Below are 17,394 nucleotides of genomic sequence, written 5' to 3'. Positions count from 1 at the left end.
ATAAATGAGCTTTGGCTCTTAAGTAACCACATTATGCATCAATGCACTCTTTAACTCCAAAAGACACACTTTCACAATATTTTGAATATTTTGTCGAAAACATTGTTTTAAAGAAGCCCAGTTTACCCTAAAGTGAGGAAGAACAATCTTTTGAATTTACAAATTCCCATGTATTTTAGGTGAAACCAACTCTATTTATTATTGTCATTTCCTTAACAACTTATAAGGCCTATAAGCCATCAGTCTGTGGGTGTGGGTGTTTGAGTTTTGAGATACATGATTGTATTACAGGAAATCACTGTGGGGACAGGAGAAAACCAGCACTTTAATACTGTGACCGAGTGAGATTTATAGGGGAGATGTGAATCTCCAGACAAGAGAGTCTTTCACCTCATTCCAGTGTGATTAATGGGTTCGCATTTGCATGAGAGCTAAAGGGCAGAATCACGAAGTAGACAGACAAACCCATTTCCTCTGGTTACTGAACTGGGTTGGATATCAAATGTTCTTTAGAATCAGATTTTAAATGTAATTCAGGTGAACCACTCTGTTTAAATATATTACATTAAAATCTGATTCTAAAGTCAGTGTGGGGATAAATGCTGTGGGCAGTACTGAAAGGTTTTATTTGACCATCCTGGGACTTGAGGTGCCCATTTCTAAAGTGAAAGGATGCATTTTATGAGCTAAGTCCACCCTCCTAGAGTGCACGGGTGATGCCCCTTGATAATAGCACAAAGAGAGTTTGAAGCTTTCCATTTTCAGCTGGTCTATGGGCATTGACTGCATTCATTGTGTGCTTATCACCACAGAGGCAGGCTCCTGTTCTAAAGTGTCCTGTCGGAGGGTTTTCACAAATTCATGGATGTCTTTAATTTCACTAAACTGGACAAAATTGAACACATAGATCACTGAGCCTTGCTGTCCTGGAGGCAAAGATTTAAAAAAAGATGGTACTGGTTTCCCTAGAACAATCAGAACAGCATAATACCACACAGATGTGCAGTCTGAATTACTCAGTCTCTTCATTCACAATAAGAAGGCAATCCGAGACATTCAGGATGCAACATGTCCCTTAGACTTTGTTAACTGATTTCTTTAAGGACTTACATTGGAGATGAAAGTAAAAAAAAAAAAGTCCTTTGGGAAATGCAGGTGAATTTGTTTTGACTGCGTAGTGTTGACTTTTTATTTTGGCAAGATTCTTGCTGTGATTAAAATTTTATTCTCATTCCTATTGCAGGGACGATACTTCCCTGTGGAGTGTGTGTGTGTGTGTGTGTGTGTGTGTGAAGGTGGGGGATGTGGGGATCATTGCCTTTAATCATTCCAGCTGGGCCCCTTTGCCTGGTTTCATGTTGCACATTTTCTGGCTTTCCTATTGACTGAAGAGCCGCATCTTGATATTTACCAGAAAAAAATCTGCCCCACAGCCTCTCCTCCCATTAAATGTTCCCATTTGTCTTGGATTGTGATTCCAAACTTAAAAAAAAAAAAAAAAGAGTGTGTGTTTGTGTGTGTGTGTTGCGTGTTAGGTGACATCGCTTCCAGAGGAGCTCAACTGTTTAAGGGTTAAAGACACAGAAGAATTGCAACTTAAGTGCTGCAGTGGCCAGGAGTTGGTGAAGAAAGGTGGCTTTGTTTGATGATTAGTTTGGACTCTGTTAAGACAGACAAAATATCTTTTTTTGGTCTTATGGCGTAGGCAGGGTTTTATATGCTTAAAAGCAAATCTTCAACGGCATTCTCGTTCTCTTACATCAGCCCACTTCTCCCCTTCCCTCTCATGTGGCGAAACAATAAACAAAGTGGTCACTGTTGGTGCTCTGGGGCGTTTCTCTTTCTTTCCAATACAGGCTCCCAAGATGGAAATCTCTAGCCGCTGAAACTCCAAAAATTCTGCTCCTCTAAGAGCAGACACTTGCTGAGTGTTTGCTGGCTGGAGAAAGTCTCACAGCCACTTGGCTCCAAAAGGGTTCTGCAGGAGCGCAGCTGCTTGGGCTGCAAGAATGGTGGGGCGCCCTCAGCCCCAGAAGAAACTGCTCTCAACTCTGTTTTCTTTTTCTTTTTCCTCAGCATTTGTAAAGTTGGCCCAGGGGTGTGGCTAAGACTCCAGAAAACCACTGAAAGCACTATTTGTTCTTGAAAATGTTACAGTTAATGTCTGGGTCCCAGTAGTAGGAGAAGAAAAGATCTTTGTGAACAAAAGCAGCAAAATGCAGGCATCTCTCTGCCTTACTTGCTGGGATTTCAGGAGGTTTGTTAACGCTGCTATCAGCAAGGCAAGTGGATTTTGAGAGGTTAAGTTAAAGCAGTAATTGTTAACCTGGGACGTGTGATTTCTAAGAGGTCCGCAGAGTGTTTTGGGGAGTTTTGGGGTGAGGAGCGGACCTTCTTAAATGGAACAGAAAAGTTTGTACAGGCCGGGTATAGTGGCTCACATCTGTTATCCCAGCACTTTGGGAGGCCAAGGCAAGGCGGGCAGATCACCTGAGGTCAGGAATTTGAGACCCACTTGGCCAATGTGACGAAATCCCCATCTCTACTAAAAATACAAAAATCAGCTAGGCTTAGTGGCAGGCACCTGGGATCCCAGCTACTTGGGAGGCTGAGGCAGGAGAATTGCTTGAACCCTGGAGGCAGAGGTTGCAGTGAGCCGAGATTGTGCCATTGCACTCTAGCCTAGGTGACAGAGCAAGACTCCGTCTCAAAAAAGAAAAGAAGAAAGAAAAATCTGTACAAATAGATCTTTTATTGGAGAGAGGCATGGCTCATCTTAGAGTCTCAAATTCAAAAAAATTAGTAACTACTACCGAGTCTTGCTCTGTCACCCAGACTGGAGTACAGTGATATGATCCTAGCTCACTGTAGCCTTGAACTCCCAGGCTCAAGCCATCCTCCTGCGTCAGGCTCCTAGGTAGCTGTGGCCACAGGTGTGCACTGCTATGCCTGGAAATTTAAAAAAAAATTCTTTTGTAGAGACAAGCTCTCACTATGTTGTCCAGCTGGTCTCAAAGTCCTGGCCTCAAGGTTCCTCCTTGGCCTCCCCAAAGTGGTGGGATTACAGGTGTGAGCCACTGTTCCTGGGTAATAAGTACTTTTTTTTTTTTTTTTTTTGAGACAGAGTTTCGCTCTTGTGACCCAGGCTGGAGTGCAATGGCGCAATCTCGGCTCACTGCTATCTCCACCTCCTGGGTTCAGGCAATTCTCCTGCCTCAGCCTCCCGAGTAGCTGGGATTACAGGCACGCGCCACCATGCCCAGCTAATTTTTTTGTATTTTTAGTAGAGACGGGGTCTCACCATGTTGACCAAGATGGTCTCGATCTCTTGACCTCATGATCCACCCGCCTCGGTTTCCCAAAGTGCTGGGATTACAGGCTTGAGCCACCGCGCCCGGCCAATAATTACTTTGTAAAGCAAGTTCCTCAGCAAAGTTTTCCCCTTTTTTTCTTTTGAGCACAGTTTTGTACATCAAGAGATTTTGGGGACTCTGTAAAACCTCACATGCCTCAAATGTACAATTGAGTGTGTGAGTGCACACTCATGTGTGTTTGCCCACGTGGGCAGAGCCTGGCTCTGGATGCTCATTTCTTCCAGGAGGTGGCAGCCAGCGCATAGACAGCAGAGGGCTGGGGAAGGGCAGAGGCATCCCGAGTAAGCCTTTTCCAGAGTTGGCACCGAGCACTTTATCCTTTTGCCTGGGTAGTTTACTCCAGCCACACTGGTGTTAACGACTGACCAAAGAGCAGCCCTTCACTATGTTAGGGGAGTGAGCAAGGAAAGGACAGTCAGTATACTACTTCCCTAGTCTCTAGAGCCTAGGACTCCTTCCTTTTCATCCATCTAGCAATATGGTTCCTCTCTGGTGCTTGTGAATTTTGAAGTCAGAACTGGATTTACATTCTGTCTCTCCCATCAATTGCCTTATTTGGACACAGTTGTTTAAACTCTTTGAACTTTAGTTTCTTCATCGGTAAAATTACAGTAAAGTCCCTACCTTGGAATGTTATTGTTACTACTCATGAAATGATGTACATAGGGTGCTCACCTCTGGGCCTGACCACAGAGAGTGCTCAGTGAATAGGGACTGGCCCGGAGCTGTGGCTCACGCCTCTAATCCCAGCACTTTGGGATGCTTCGGTGGGAGTCTCACTTGAGCCCAGGAGTTCAAGATCAACCCAGCAACATAGGGAGACACTGTCTCTGCAAACAATAAAAAAGGAAAAGAAAAAATTAGCCAAATTTGGTGGTGCTTGCCAGTTGTAGTGGTCCTAGCTACATGGGAGGTGAGGTAAGAGGACTGCTTGAGCTCAAGGAGGTTGAGGCTGCAGTGAGCTCTGATCGCACCACTGCACCCCAGCTTCGGCAACAGAGTGAGAGCCCGTCTCTACAAGAACAAAAAAATTAAATAAATAAATATAAATAGGGGCTGTTCTTTCACTGAAGCTCGGGCTCCCTGCAACTGCAAGGTGTACCATTCTAAAAGGCTTTGCTAAACCTGTTCAAGATTTTTTTTATCTTTATGAAACTTTTGGGAATAGAAACAGGTAAGTCAACTAAAAAAAACTGAAAAAGCAAATCTGGATTTAGTGGCTACAAAGCTGGAGGAGTTAAAAGCTAAGCTGGATCGGGAGCAGAGAGAGAAGTAAGAGCATCTGTTAGTATCCGTAGCCCGAACATTTTCCCACCTCTCTGTGGGTGTCAACTGTTCGTTGGGACGTCTTTGATGTGCCTTCACATCTCAACACCTTCGCCTCACACGAGCAAAACTCCTGCTGAAGGAACTTAACTTTGCATTATTTTCAATATTTTAAAAGATTATTTATCCAATTAAGTGCACAATGAAAGTAAAACACAACATTGTTTACCTCGTAACAATGTGGAAGCAGAAACAAAATAGCACCGCCCAAAGAAAACCACCAAAACCAAGCCAGAGTGTGTAAGCTCTTTCTATATGACTATTTACAGATGGTAATTTTATACACCTGCTACCAATGTGAACATACTGGTGCAAGTTCTACTTTTTCATACTAATGAATATAGAGTTCTTCATATTCTGTAGTCCAAGTGGCCATATTTATTTTAATATGTTTTATCTCTGTATCACAAGACTTTGGGTTGGTTTCTTACTTGAAGTGTTTCTTTTATTTATATACTCAATGCTGTCCCAATACAGGTTTCTCCCCACCTTGTCAAAGGCTGTAATACATTATGTAAACAAATTGTTTTTAGAGACAGCGTCTCACTCTGTCATCCAGGCTGGAGTGCAGTGGCACTGCAGATTTGGACTCCTGGGCTCAACCAGTTCTCCCAAGTAGCTGGGACTACAAGTGTGTGCCACCATGCCCAGCTCATGCTCTGATCAATTTTGCCATTTGTCAACTTTTACCAAATTAACTCTAGAAAGATTGCATTAATACTAAGGCCCCTGGCAATGAATAAATATACCTAAAGCAGAATATTTCCCTCCCATCTTTTCCAACACTGGAAAAGAGGGAAGTATCTTGTTTTAATTTTCAATTTTAAAATTACAATGAATGTGAATATTTTCCCATCTTAAAAAAACAAATGATTTCTCTCTCCTTTTGTGTGAACTATCAGATCCAGGGGTCAACAAACTATGGCCCATGGGCTAAATCTGGTCACCACCAGTTTCTATAAATAAAATTTTATTGGAACACAGCCACATACACCTGTCTACATATTGTCTAAGGCTGCTTTTTGCACTACAATGGCAGAGTTGAGTACTTGCAAAAGAGCAAAGTCTGAAATATTTACCGTCTGGCACTTCACAGCAACAGTTTTCAGACTCTTACCTTTTAGTTCATATTCCCTCTTGTTCTAACATATGTTATGCTCCAGCAATATCAAAGTACTTGTAATTCCTCTCATGTCATGATACTTTGTGTTTTGGTGTCTTCACCTGCCTTCTTCCCTCTGGAATTTCCAGTCTCCTTTCTGCCAGGAAGCTTTAGCCTTTCAAAACCTCTTTGGGAGGCATTCATGCTGTAAAGCATTCCCTTCAACTTAAATTCACTGTATTACTTGTTAGAAGATACAGATAATTGGTGTGAGAATCAAGAAAACAAATGTGCGGGAAAACAGTTTGTGAAATTTCAAGATGCTAGATAAAACTAACAACTTCTAAGAAGAAGTGATTATATTTGGCATACAATTATTGTCATATTTTTATTATTGTTATATTTGGAAGCATCAATATCCACCTTTGTTTTTACTTCAATTTCACATCGTTTATAGTCAACTTTTTAGACCAAAACACCCAAATTACTCTCATGGAGTAAAGGACCTGCCCTATCTTATCTTTATTAAATACTGTCAATAGAGTGGGGTGCCTGGACTAGCTATTTTGGCAGTATCAGTGCCAATTTGGACTAATGATATGAGTCTTACCAATTATTGAGTAATCATTAAGATGACTCAAAACGTCAGTCAATCAAGCCAGAGAGCCCAGCCCTCTGTATTATCCTTCTATTTGACTCCAGAGAACAAAGCATAGAACCCTAGAGAAACAATAAATATGAAATCCTGAGAATATATGCTAACCAAAGATCCATTCTATCCTTTGATTGCAGATAATTACACAAGAATCAGACAAAATAGTACCTTGAAGAAGAGTTTGATTTATATAGAAAAAAATGACCGGAGCTAAAACATGCATGATAAGTGCAAAATAATGCCTAGAATCTTTGGGAATTCTGCTTAGCTTTCAAAAGTTCTTCTAGAAGGACATTGCTCTGCACTACAACATATCATAGCTGTAGTTTTAAAAATGGGTCTGCTTTCCTCTCTGACCTCTCCCTACTTCCTTTGGGAATCTAAACTATAGAAAATATTATTGTGAAATATAATATATATAAAAACGATCATACAATGTTGCATGCGCATGTGTGTTGGTGTGTGTGAGAGAATATAGTTTATTAATTTAAACAATGATCTCTGGGGAATCCAGAAGAGATTTCCATTTGCCTTGTGAAAAGTTTAATATATGTGTTGAAAGCCCCAAGGCTAAGGTTCAAATTACACAGAGTGAAAGCTTGGGCAGTTATGAATGCTCAGAGTCCCAGAGACAAAAGCTTTTAGTTGTAACTGCATTTCTGGAAAGGAGGGCGCCGATTCCTTCACCACTTCCATTAAGGAGAAACTACTTATTTTAGCGGTGCCTTTCTCTCAGGAAGTGCAATATATAGGAAGGGCAGAAAAGTAAGCAAAGGAGGAAATTTGATATTGATTTCTTCTGTGAAATTACATGAAAGCTCAATGGCTTGTAGCAGCAACCTAGTCGATAAAACTCCATTTGAGACCACCTTGAAATTCGACATTCTCCCGATCCTTTTAAACTTCCTCTAGTGTCAGGTTCTTTCTGTATTTAATTGTTTTTAGTTCTGAGATACTATGAAGCTTTTTATTCATAACATTGCAGAGATGATTTTGCTAACGGTAAAACTGCGAAGTATTTCCAGACAACAAAGCCCTGCCCCTCCTTTTTGGTTAAAAATCAATAACACAAAAAACAAAATCTGAAAATCCACGGAGAAACAGAGGTGATAAAAAGCGAATAGTAGTAGAGCTACTTGTTGGAAAGCAATTGTTCAGTATTAGGGTGCCGCTAGGTCTTCCTGCAGAAGGAGTAAGCATTTCCTCCTGGGGATCTGAGAATATCATTTGTGTCAGACTCAGTGTTATGTATGTGTACTTTTTGGCCGTGATAATTTCTAACATTTCTTAAACACTTACTGTGTGGAGGTAGTATGCTAAGTCTTTATTGATATGGTTTCTGTTCTTTAGGGAAGCAATAAGTCGCCTGTGTGAAGCTGTTCCCGGGGCAAATGGAGCCATTAAAAAGCGAAAGGTAAATGTTGATGTGGTTTGCTTGTTTTTGTCTCCCTCACTATGGCAGAGATAGTATAAAAATCGCTGTTACTTCATCCCACCATATAATCCAAGGTCCCACCTGGCCTTTGTCATGTGACGTGGTATCAGAGCTGCACTTAAAGTTGCTCTTGACCCTCAGCCCTTTCCGAGTTGCCTGACACTGTGATGTGGTGATGCCTCAAGCTGCAGAGGGGAGAAAGCCCCTGGGCTTTTAGCTCAGAAACGTAGGGATGCCAGACTTGGTTCTTACTGACCATTGAGTGTGGGATCTCATCTTGCTGAGACTCTGTTATTTCCTGTGGAGTTAGGGAGTTAAACGAAATGACCAGTTTTGTGCCTTCCAATTTCCACATTTTATAATAGATGTATTCTGCATTTTAACATTTAAGACTTTTTAGGCTTCCTGGCCTATTTTAGAGTATAAATGTGGATAGTGGTAAAGGTGAGGTAATAACTCCTGAGTAGAGTAGCTTTCTCTGTGGGAAGAAAGCAAAACTTTTTATGTTAGACAGACTCGATTGAAGCCCTGCCCCAGCCGCCTGCAAAGGGTGAACTCTCGGACAAGTCACTTAACCTCTTGGATCCTTGGTTTTCTCATCTGTAAAATGGGAGAAAATAACACTTACTTTATAAGATTATGTAGGAAATAAATGAAGTGATGTCTACATACTACCTACCACAGTGTCTAGCATCGATTAGGCTTTCTATTGCTATTAAGCTATGAGCCCTAGAATATTTTGTTGGTTTGAAAAGTCCAAAGGGACAATGCAAAGTTCTTAAGACAGCTATATAAATCATATAGAATTGCAAACTGTTTAAGAGAAGGGTTTTGTTTTTTTTTTTAAGAGATCTTCTGGTCTAACCTTTTCATTTTGCCAGCTACTAAACTGAGTCTGAGATAAGAGATGGTATTTGCCTGAGTCACTAGGATGATTAAGGTCAGAGCCAGCTGTAGAAGCCAGGTCTTGAGATTCCCAGCATAAGGCTCTATTTCTATACTGCTCTGCCCCATTTTTGGTTATCATTCTTCATTATATTTCATAGGACTGAACCCAGTATCACCCAGAGTGACTCAGAGGAACCACATGGCATGAAACATTCTGACAAATGGCCCTTAACTTCTATTAAGGACTCTCTCTGACTAGTCTCTTTGACAGAACCCATGGTTCCAAAGTAATCTCTAGCCTTTTCCTGCTTCTCACAATTTCTGATTAGGATGCTTCAACTGGATGATTCCAACTAACCGGCAATATTTTCTCACTTAAGGAGCAGGGATTCCCCACCCCAAAATAAAACACAGCAAACCTGGCTATCATCTATCCTGAAAGTACACTTGAAGAGAAACACAGAAAAGCAGCGAGTTTCCTTCAACAGCTAGCTCATATTGAGTACTTAATATGTGCCAGGGACTCTTTCCAGCATTTTATGCTTTGTAATTTTCTTTTCTCTCCACTTTATTATGGTAAAATATACATAACATAAAATTTACCATCTTAACCTCTTTTTTTTTTTTGAGACAGTTTTACTCTGTCACCCAGGCTGGAGTGCAGTGGCACAATCTCGGCTCACTGCAACCTCTGCCTCCCGGGTTCAAGCAGTTCTCATGCCTCAGCCTCCTGAGTAGCTAGGATTGCAATCATGTGCCACCATGCCTGGCTGATTTTTGTATTTTTAGTAGAGATAGGGTTTTCCCACATTGGCCAGGCTGGTCTCTAACTCCTGGCCTCAAGCAATCTGACCACTTTGCCCTCCCAAAGTGCTGGGATTACAGGTGTGACCCACTGCTCCCAGCCTCATCTGAATCTTTTTTTTTTTTTTTTTTTGAGACAGAGTCTTGCTCTGTTACCAGGCTGGAGTGCAGTACTGTGATCTTGGCTCACTGCAACCTCTACCTCCAGGGTTGAAGCAATTCTCCTGCCTCAGCCTCCTGAGTAGCTGGGACTACAGGCATGCACCACCACGCCCAGCTAATTTTTGTATTTTTAGCAGAGACGGGGTTTCACCGTGTTGGCCAGGATGGTTTCAATGTCTTGACCCCATGATCTGCCTGCGTCAGCCTCCCAAAGTTCTGGGATGATAGCTGTGAGCCACTGTTCCTGGCCTCAATTTAACCATTTTTAAATGTACAGTTCAGTGGAATTACGTATGTTCATATTTTTGTGCAACCATCACCATTTGCCATCTTTAGAACTCTTTGTCTTGCAAAACTAAAACTACACATTAAACAATAACTCCCTGGTCTCCTATTTTCACAGCCTCTGGCAACCACAATTCTACTCTCTGTCTAGGTACCTAGAGTACTCAAAATCATAGAGACAGAAATGACTGGCTTAATTCACTTAGCGTAATGTCCTCAAGGTTCATCCATGTCATAACAGATGTCAGAATTTACTTCCTTTTTACAGCTGAATAACTTTGTATTGTATGTATACACTCATTTTGCTTATCCATCCATCTGTGGATGGGCACTGGGTTGCTTCCACAGCTTAGCTACTGTGAATATCTGCTATGAACGTGAGTTACAAATATCTTTTAGAGGCCTTCCTTTCAATTCTTTTGGTTATATACCCAGAAGTAGAATTGCTGGACCATGCAGTTATTCTATTTTTAATTTTTTGAGGAACTGCCATACTGTTTTCTACAGCAGCTGCACCATTTTACATTCCCACCAATAATGCACAAGGGTTCTAATTTCTCCATACTCTCACCAAGCCTATTCACATTTTCCATTTCTTTATGATTTCATCTTGGTAGGTATTCTAGGAATTTGTCCATGTCATCTAGGTTCTCCAATTTGTTGACATACAGTTGTTCACAGTACTCTCTCATGATCCTTTTTATTTCTGTAGAATTGGTAGTAATGTCCTCACTTTCATTTCTGATTTTAGTAATTTGAGTCTTTTCTCTTTGTTGCCTTAGTTCATCTAGCTAAAGGTTTGTTTTTTGTTGATCTTTTTGGAGAACCAACTTTTGGTTTAATTAATTTTTTCTATTTTTCTATTCTTTATTTCTTTTGTCTCTGTTCTAATCTTTATGATTTCTTTCCTTCTTTGTTTTTGTTTTTTTCTAGTTCCTTAAGTTACAATGTTAGGTTTTTGACTTGAGATCTTTCTGCTTTTTTAATAAACGTGTTTATATCTATGATTTTTCCCCTTAGCACTCACTGTTTTCACTGCATCCCATAAGTTTTGATATGCTGTGTTTTTTATATGTTAATCATCACAGAAAACCTAGCCACAGATCTTACTACTTATCCCCATTTTGCAGATGAGGAAACTCAGGCCCCGAGAGGTTAAGTAACTTGCTCAGTGACCCAGTAAGTGTATAGAGGAGCTGGGTCAAGCCCAGGCGGTCTGGTTCCAGCATCTACACACTTAATCACAATGTTATCTGCTTCTCTGCCAAGCATCTGCCCTAGGGTGAGGGAGCCAAAAAATGATTTAGGACCAAAAAAAGATTGAATATAATCAGATCTTTGTTTGATTCCTGTAGGTCTGTCAGATACTGCATCATTAGCAGTTTGGAGTGCTAATGGATAAATGATTTATTCATTTATATGATCTCCCATGAGTTTTGAAGTCTAAAGGTTAAGGAATAATTGAAAGAACTGGGGGTTCCTGAGAGACTACACAACGTAGAGTACAAAGAGCTAGGCTGTTATATCAATACCAATACATTGACCCAGATACAGTAAATTAATGTTTCCCTATCTTAATACTTTTCTCATTTGTAAAATGTGGATAAGCATCTCTGCCAGGCCTGCCTCTACTCTTTAGTAAAAGTTGGTCAGTATCCCATCCTCAGCCTCCCCTTTCTTTTCCCTTCTCCTCTCACTCCCATAGTGAACTCTCCCAAGGCCAGGGTCTGCAGTTTCTCCACTATCTGTTTCTTGAAGGAGAAATCCTGTAGCAAAATTGCCAACATTCATTTTAAAAGTAGTAATTATAACCACTACAGTTGTTAGCACTTCTCTGCACACTATGCATTTCCATGTACTTTATTATTAATGCTAAATTTGATTCTCCTAAGGCCTCCCATGGCTAGAGGTAGAAGAACAGAAGTGATTTAGCATTATTGCTCCTGTTTTGTAAATGAAGACATTGAGAGCAGTCTGGGGTTGTCTAAGGTCCCTTGACAAGTTAGGATCACACCTGGGACTTGAATCCCAGTTGCCTCACTGCCCATCCTGTATGATCTCCACTCTTTTCTCTTCCATTAGTCTTTATTAGGACATTCTAATAAAGGCATGAAAGACTTTGTCTCCTGTACAATAGATACATCTTGGGCATTTCTCATGAGATTAAGGTTATGGTGAGAACAAAATTAAGATGATTAACGTAAAACTTCTTTACAGATAACAAAATGCTTTTTGACTATGAGATAGTATTATAATTTAATTTCTATTTCATAATAATATTTTTTAAACTAGCACAGAAAAGAAACTCTAGAGAATCAAATGAGTGATTTGCTGTTAAATGAAATCACTGTGGGAAACACAAAGTCCCTGAATTATGTGGCTCACCTTTCCCAGAACCTTGTAAGAAGTGAAGAAAGTAGACCAAGAGTCAGCTTCATGATGTGGTGATAGCGGTGAGGTTTAGGGCTAAGCATTCCTCACATTGTTTGCACTACATTTTAGAATGTGCTTAGAATTAAAAATAAAACTATACATTCAATTTCAACCGTATGTGTTTAACAGTTTGGTATGGCTCCAGAACAAATCAAATGAGAGTAATATAAAAGCAAAACTAGGAAAGAAACAAATTGTGTTTTCATTGATTGCCACAAAGTATTGATCCATATGCTGAGGAATCAGTGATTTCCATCAACTGGCCCACTTTCCAGCAGAGGATTTCAAGACTTAATCCAAACATCCATCAAAGCATTTAAATCTCTCAAATTATTTCTTAGAATTTTTAATGTTAGAAAGGGCAAAAATTGTTTAGTAATAACAGCTCTCACGTACCCAGCCAAACACTGTGCTAAATGTTCTCCAGTTATGATTTCATCTTCACAACAGCCCTTATGAGGTGGCTACTGTTTTTACCCCCACTTTTTATATAAAAAGAAATTGAGGCTTAGAAAGTTTATTTGTCCAAGGTAATCAGTTGGTAACTGGCATTTCTGTCTGAGGAAATCTGCCAGCCCAACCTCTCACCCCTCTGTTGGTACCTCTTTCCCAACTTATCACCCCAATGCTTTTCTTTATAATTTCTGGGTACCCCCTACTCTCATGATTCTTCACCACACCCCCAGACCCCCTCTCCTTAAGAAATGCCTGGTCCAGAATTTTTACTTTTATCAAAACATGTCCCTTTCCTCAGGATCTTTCTCTAAATTTCTATTAGTAAATTAATAATAATTTCTATTAGTAAATTAATAATGAATTTCTATTAGTAAATTGATAATAATTTCTATTAGTAAATCATCTTTATTAATGAGTTAATGTGGAATGGGCTACCCCCTTCCTAGTGGTTCATTTTAATATTTGGGACCTTCTGAAAACAATGATTTCACCTAAAAGAGTGGCCAGTGGTAGAATTTCAGGCATCATGATTATCTGAAGGTTACAATTAGACTGGAAGAGAACATTTTTTAACTCTGGCAAGGGAAAGATAAGGAAGCAACAGGCATGGCTTCAAAGAAGGAAGCAGGTGCTTAATTGGAAAGTGTTCATCAGTGCCTTCTGTAGCATTAGATTCAGTGGATTGTCAAATTTTTCTTTTCTTAGACTTGTAGTATTGAAAAGGACTCAAGAGTTCAGCTGGTTTAAACTCTCAGAGGCAGTTGTTTACATTAAAGCAAGAGCCCTCTCCCAGCACTTGGGGAGGAGAGATACTACGAGAAAGTTCTGAGGGCCTAAATTTCACTACTTAATAAGAATTTGCTGTATTCTAATTATTAAAAAATGTTTATTTAATAAAAAAATCATTCCCTTTCATTTGATTTATGTAAAGTAAAATAGAGTGGAAGAGTTTGGACTTTGACTCTTTTTTAACTTTAAAAAAACATTCATTCTGTAACATTTCATTCTGTAACAAACTTCCTAACAGTGGTTTTGTTTTTGTTTTTGTTTTTAATTTTTAAAGCCTCCAGTTAAGTTCCTATCAACAGTTCTCGGCAAAAGTAATCTTCAGTTTTCAGGAACGAATATAAAACTGACCATCTCAACATGCAGTCTCACACTGATGAACCTTGACAACCAACAGGTAAGATCACAAATCTCATTTATAGTTTAACGTATCATCTATTTTTCCAGAGAAGCCTGGGGATAATAAGGAGAATAAAGTTTTATACAGAGTATGCCTACAGTTTAATAGAGCACAAGTGAAAAAAATCTGCCAAAGATTTATGCATAACAATCATTAGAACAGCAGCATTACTAACCCATCACTGGGGCATGTAACCACCTACATATGTGCCCCACCTAACCGGCTTTGAATGAAGAACTAAGGTGCAAAGAACATAGAAAATATCATTTAGCAACTCACATCCTTGAATTGGTCATTGATGTCTCCACCAACCCTCCCCTAATGGAAAGCAATTGATTCCATTAACACAACTAACAGACTGTGTGTTGGGCCAGGGAGCAGATGAGGGACAAAGGGGAAGGGTGATGTTGGGGTTAATGTTCTAGTGAACTGAAATTTAAGCAGAAAATATTTTCTTCAAATTCTTGTGGCTGAGCAGCTTTCTAAAATGTTATTATAGAAAAGAGAATTTTTCTTCCTTATGAATTTATGATACTGTGGTGTGCCTGATTTTTCATTGTGAACCTCATTACTCACAGAACAGCATTGCTGAAGCAAATGTAGAAGATACATAGGCATTAGGCTAAATATGTACCTAAACCAGAACATTTTGTTTGGCTTGCTTTTTTTTTTTTGAGACGGAGTTTCGCTCGTTACCCAGGCTGGAGTGCAATGGCGCGATCTCGGCTCACCGCAACCTCCCCCACCTGGGTTCAGGAAATTCTCCTCCCTCAGCCCCCTGAGTAGCTGGGACTACAGGCCCGCGCCACCACGCCCCGCTAATTTTTTGTATTTTTTTTAGTAGAGACGGGGTTTCACCATGTTGACCAGGATGTTCTCGATCTATTGACCTCGTGATCCACCCGCCTCGGCCTCCCAAAGTGCTGGGATTACGGGTGTGAGCCACCGCGCCCGGCCAGCTTTTAATTTTTTAGACTAAATGCCTTCTATCAGGTTATGTATGTATGTTAGGATCTAATTTTTCTCTTTGTCTAATACGTTGTGGTTCAAGTTTCTTTACATGTAAGGTTTTACTGTATGGAGTGCTGTTGATCAAGGTTTAATGTGTACTTGGCAATAATAACATGCTAAAAAGCTTTGAGGTTACATATAGTTTGAAATGCTGGCTTTGCCACTTACTAACGAATGACCCTACCCCTCGGCTTCAGTTATCTCTTTGGTAAAATGAGGATTATGGTACTTACTTATTTATAAGGTCTGAGAGGGCTTTTCAGAAGATTAAATTAGATAATATATGTAAATTATATCGCATGTGCCAGTCACATGATACCTATTATTATTATTTACTCAAATATTCTCTGAGAACTTTTCATATACTCAGTACTTAATAGGAAAATCATATTATAAGATTATAAAATTATCAGTAACATAACAGGTTTTGAGGGCTGGTTTTTTTTCTAAATTAAAAAACAGTAAAATATACTGTTTATGCAGTAGTATATAACACCTTAGAGAAAGATACTTAATATGAAACAGTTACAAATAAATTCTCATCTAGTTGGGTCCTGATTGACCTTCCAAGAGTGGTGATGCCATTGGTATAATGAGAGCATAACATTTTGGGCTGCACTTGGAAGATGCAACACATGTGGGTGGTGAAACATTCATTCAGTCATTCTGACATTTTGACTTCAAGACTTACATAGATGCAAAATTTATTCTTAGTTTTCATTCACATAGACGGTACATGAAAGCTCAATGCTTTAATTATGCGATCTAACTAAGTAGAGGAGCCCTTGGATTATCTCAGAATTTTGTAACGGAGGAACTGAGTAGGCAAAGCCAAAGCCATCAGAATGACAGCCTTTTGGGCAGAATCTAATGATCGGTTTTTTAAATTACCCTGTGGGGGTACCAGAAATGAATGACGAATTTATGAAGAATGGAATTGTGGTGGAAGTGGTGGGGCAGAGTTTACTCTCAGCCTCTCTTTCCCCTTCAGTATCTCTTCTTTAGGGCAAAGTATTACTACCCACCCATAATCTTTCAGGCAAAACAGAGGTGAGGATAACGGGTGGTTTTCATTACCAATAACAATAGTACTATGATAGGCCTTTGAGAGTAATCCACATCTTTTCTGCACTGGTGGCATGGAATGGGGTTGTATTCAGCCCACTGCTGGAATAGGGACCAAAGTTAAGATCTCATTTATCTCAGACCTGAGGGGTGATTTTGAATAGCTATTTTGAGCTTTTCTGCAGGCCTAGGAGAAATAGCTGGGGGGTATGGGGAAAAGATGTGCCACTGTAGAGGCCTCAACTCAAGAAGCTTTATGTCTCATGAGAAAGGCAATTAAAATGTTTAAGAAATGAAGGCAGCAAAGATGAGAGACCTTGTGGATACAGCACAAGAAAAGGATTAAATCCTTAATGCTACCCCTGGAAGTTCTAAAATAAATACAAAGAAATACTAATGCCTTCCCCACCCCCACTTAACTTCTAAGATATACTTTGGACTGAAAACAAACAGGTTCAAGTTTATGGATATATTCATAGATGACAGCATTTATGGATCAGATAGTTCACACTTATCTTTGGTCACTAAGAACATCAAGAATATAACCATTCACTCCCAGAAACTATTTTATAAACCTCCAGAGGCAGAAAATACTAAACATGCAATGCTTACAATTTTAAAACATTACCATATTTCAGGATGGGAAATTACAATTTTGCAAGGGTTTTATGCATTTCCTTGTTTTAAAATTCAAGCAACATACTTTACTGACATACTTTAATATTGTATTTTAGGGTCTCAAGCAAAAATATCAGAGTCTCAGCAGCTCAAACTCTCAATAATTCTTTACTCATTTCTACAACTCTAACAGGTACTGAATTCAGAAGGGTAATAGAGTTAAGGTAAAACAGGCAGAAAATTGAGACATCCTTTAGTCTCTGTAAGGAGAGGCAAGTTCAAATATTTAGAAGCCAGGTAGGTAATGCAAACTGTGCAAGCACAAAAAAAGAAACGATGATGCAGGCCCAATGATAGATGTCAAAATGCTACCTGGCCTCTATGTTGGGGAGACAACACCAGGGGACTTGGCAAACAGAATACCTTCCTTGTCTAAAGGTGAATCAGATTTTTTTTTTTTTTGCTATGTAGGTCTAGTGGTCAAAGGCTCCCAGATGCTTTACTTTAAAAACTAGTAAGAGGCCAGGTGTGGTGGCTCTAGCCTGTAATCCCAGCTACTCAGGAGGCTGAGCAGAATTGCTTGAACCTGGGAGG

General features: G+C 39.7%; 1 protein-coding gene across 1 annotated transcript in view; it reads left to right on the top strand.

Annotated features, from left to right (window-relative positions):
• Positions 1 to 17,394, top strand: part of SHC4 (SHC adaptor protein 4) — a 148,611-nt gene that overhangs the window by 63,716 nt on the left and 67,501 nt on the right. Inside the window, exons 3-4 of the mRNA XM_002807191.5 lie at positions 7,808 to 7,871; positions 13,984 to 14,103. Of these exons, the coding sequence (XP_002807237.4) occupies positions 7,808 to 7,871; positions 13,984 to 14,103 (184 nt within the window). The remainder of the gene's footprint in view (positions 1 to 7,807; positions 7,872 to 13,983; positions 14,104 to 17,394) is intronic.

Source organism: Callithrix jacchus, chromosome 8, assembly GCF_049354715.1.
Source record: "Callithrix jacchus isolate 240 chromosome 8, calJac240_pri, whole genome shotgun sequence".
Taxonomy (NCBI): domain Eukaryota; kingdom Metazoa; phylum Chordata; class Mammalia; order Primates; family Cebidae; genus Callithrix; species Callithrix jacchus.
This window is presented reverse-complemented; position numbering and strand designations above follow the sequence as displayed.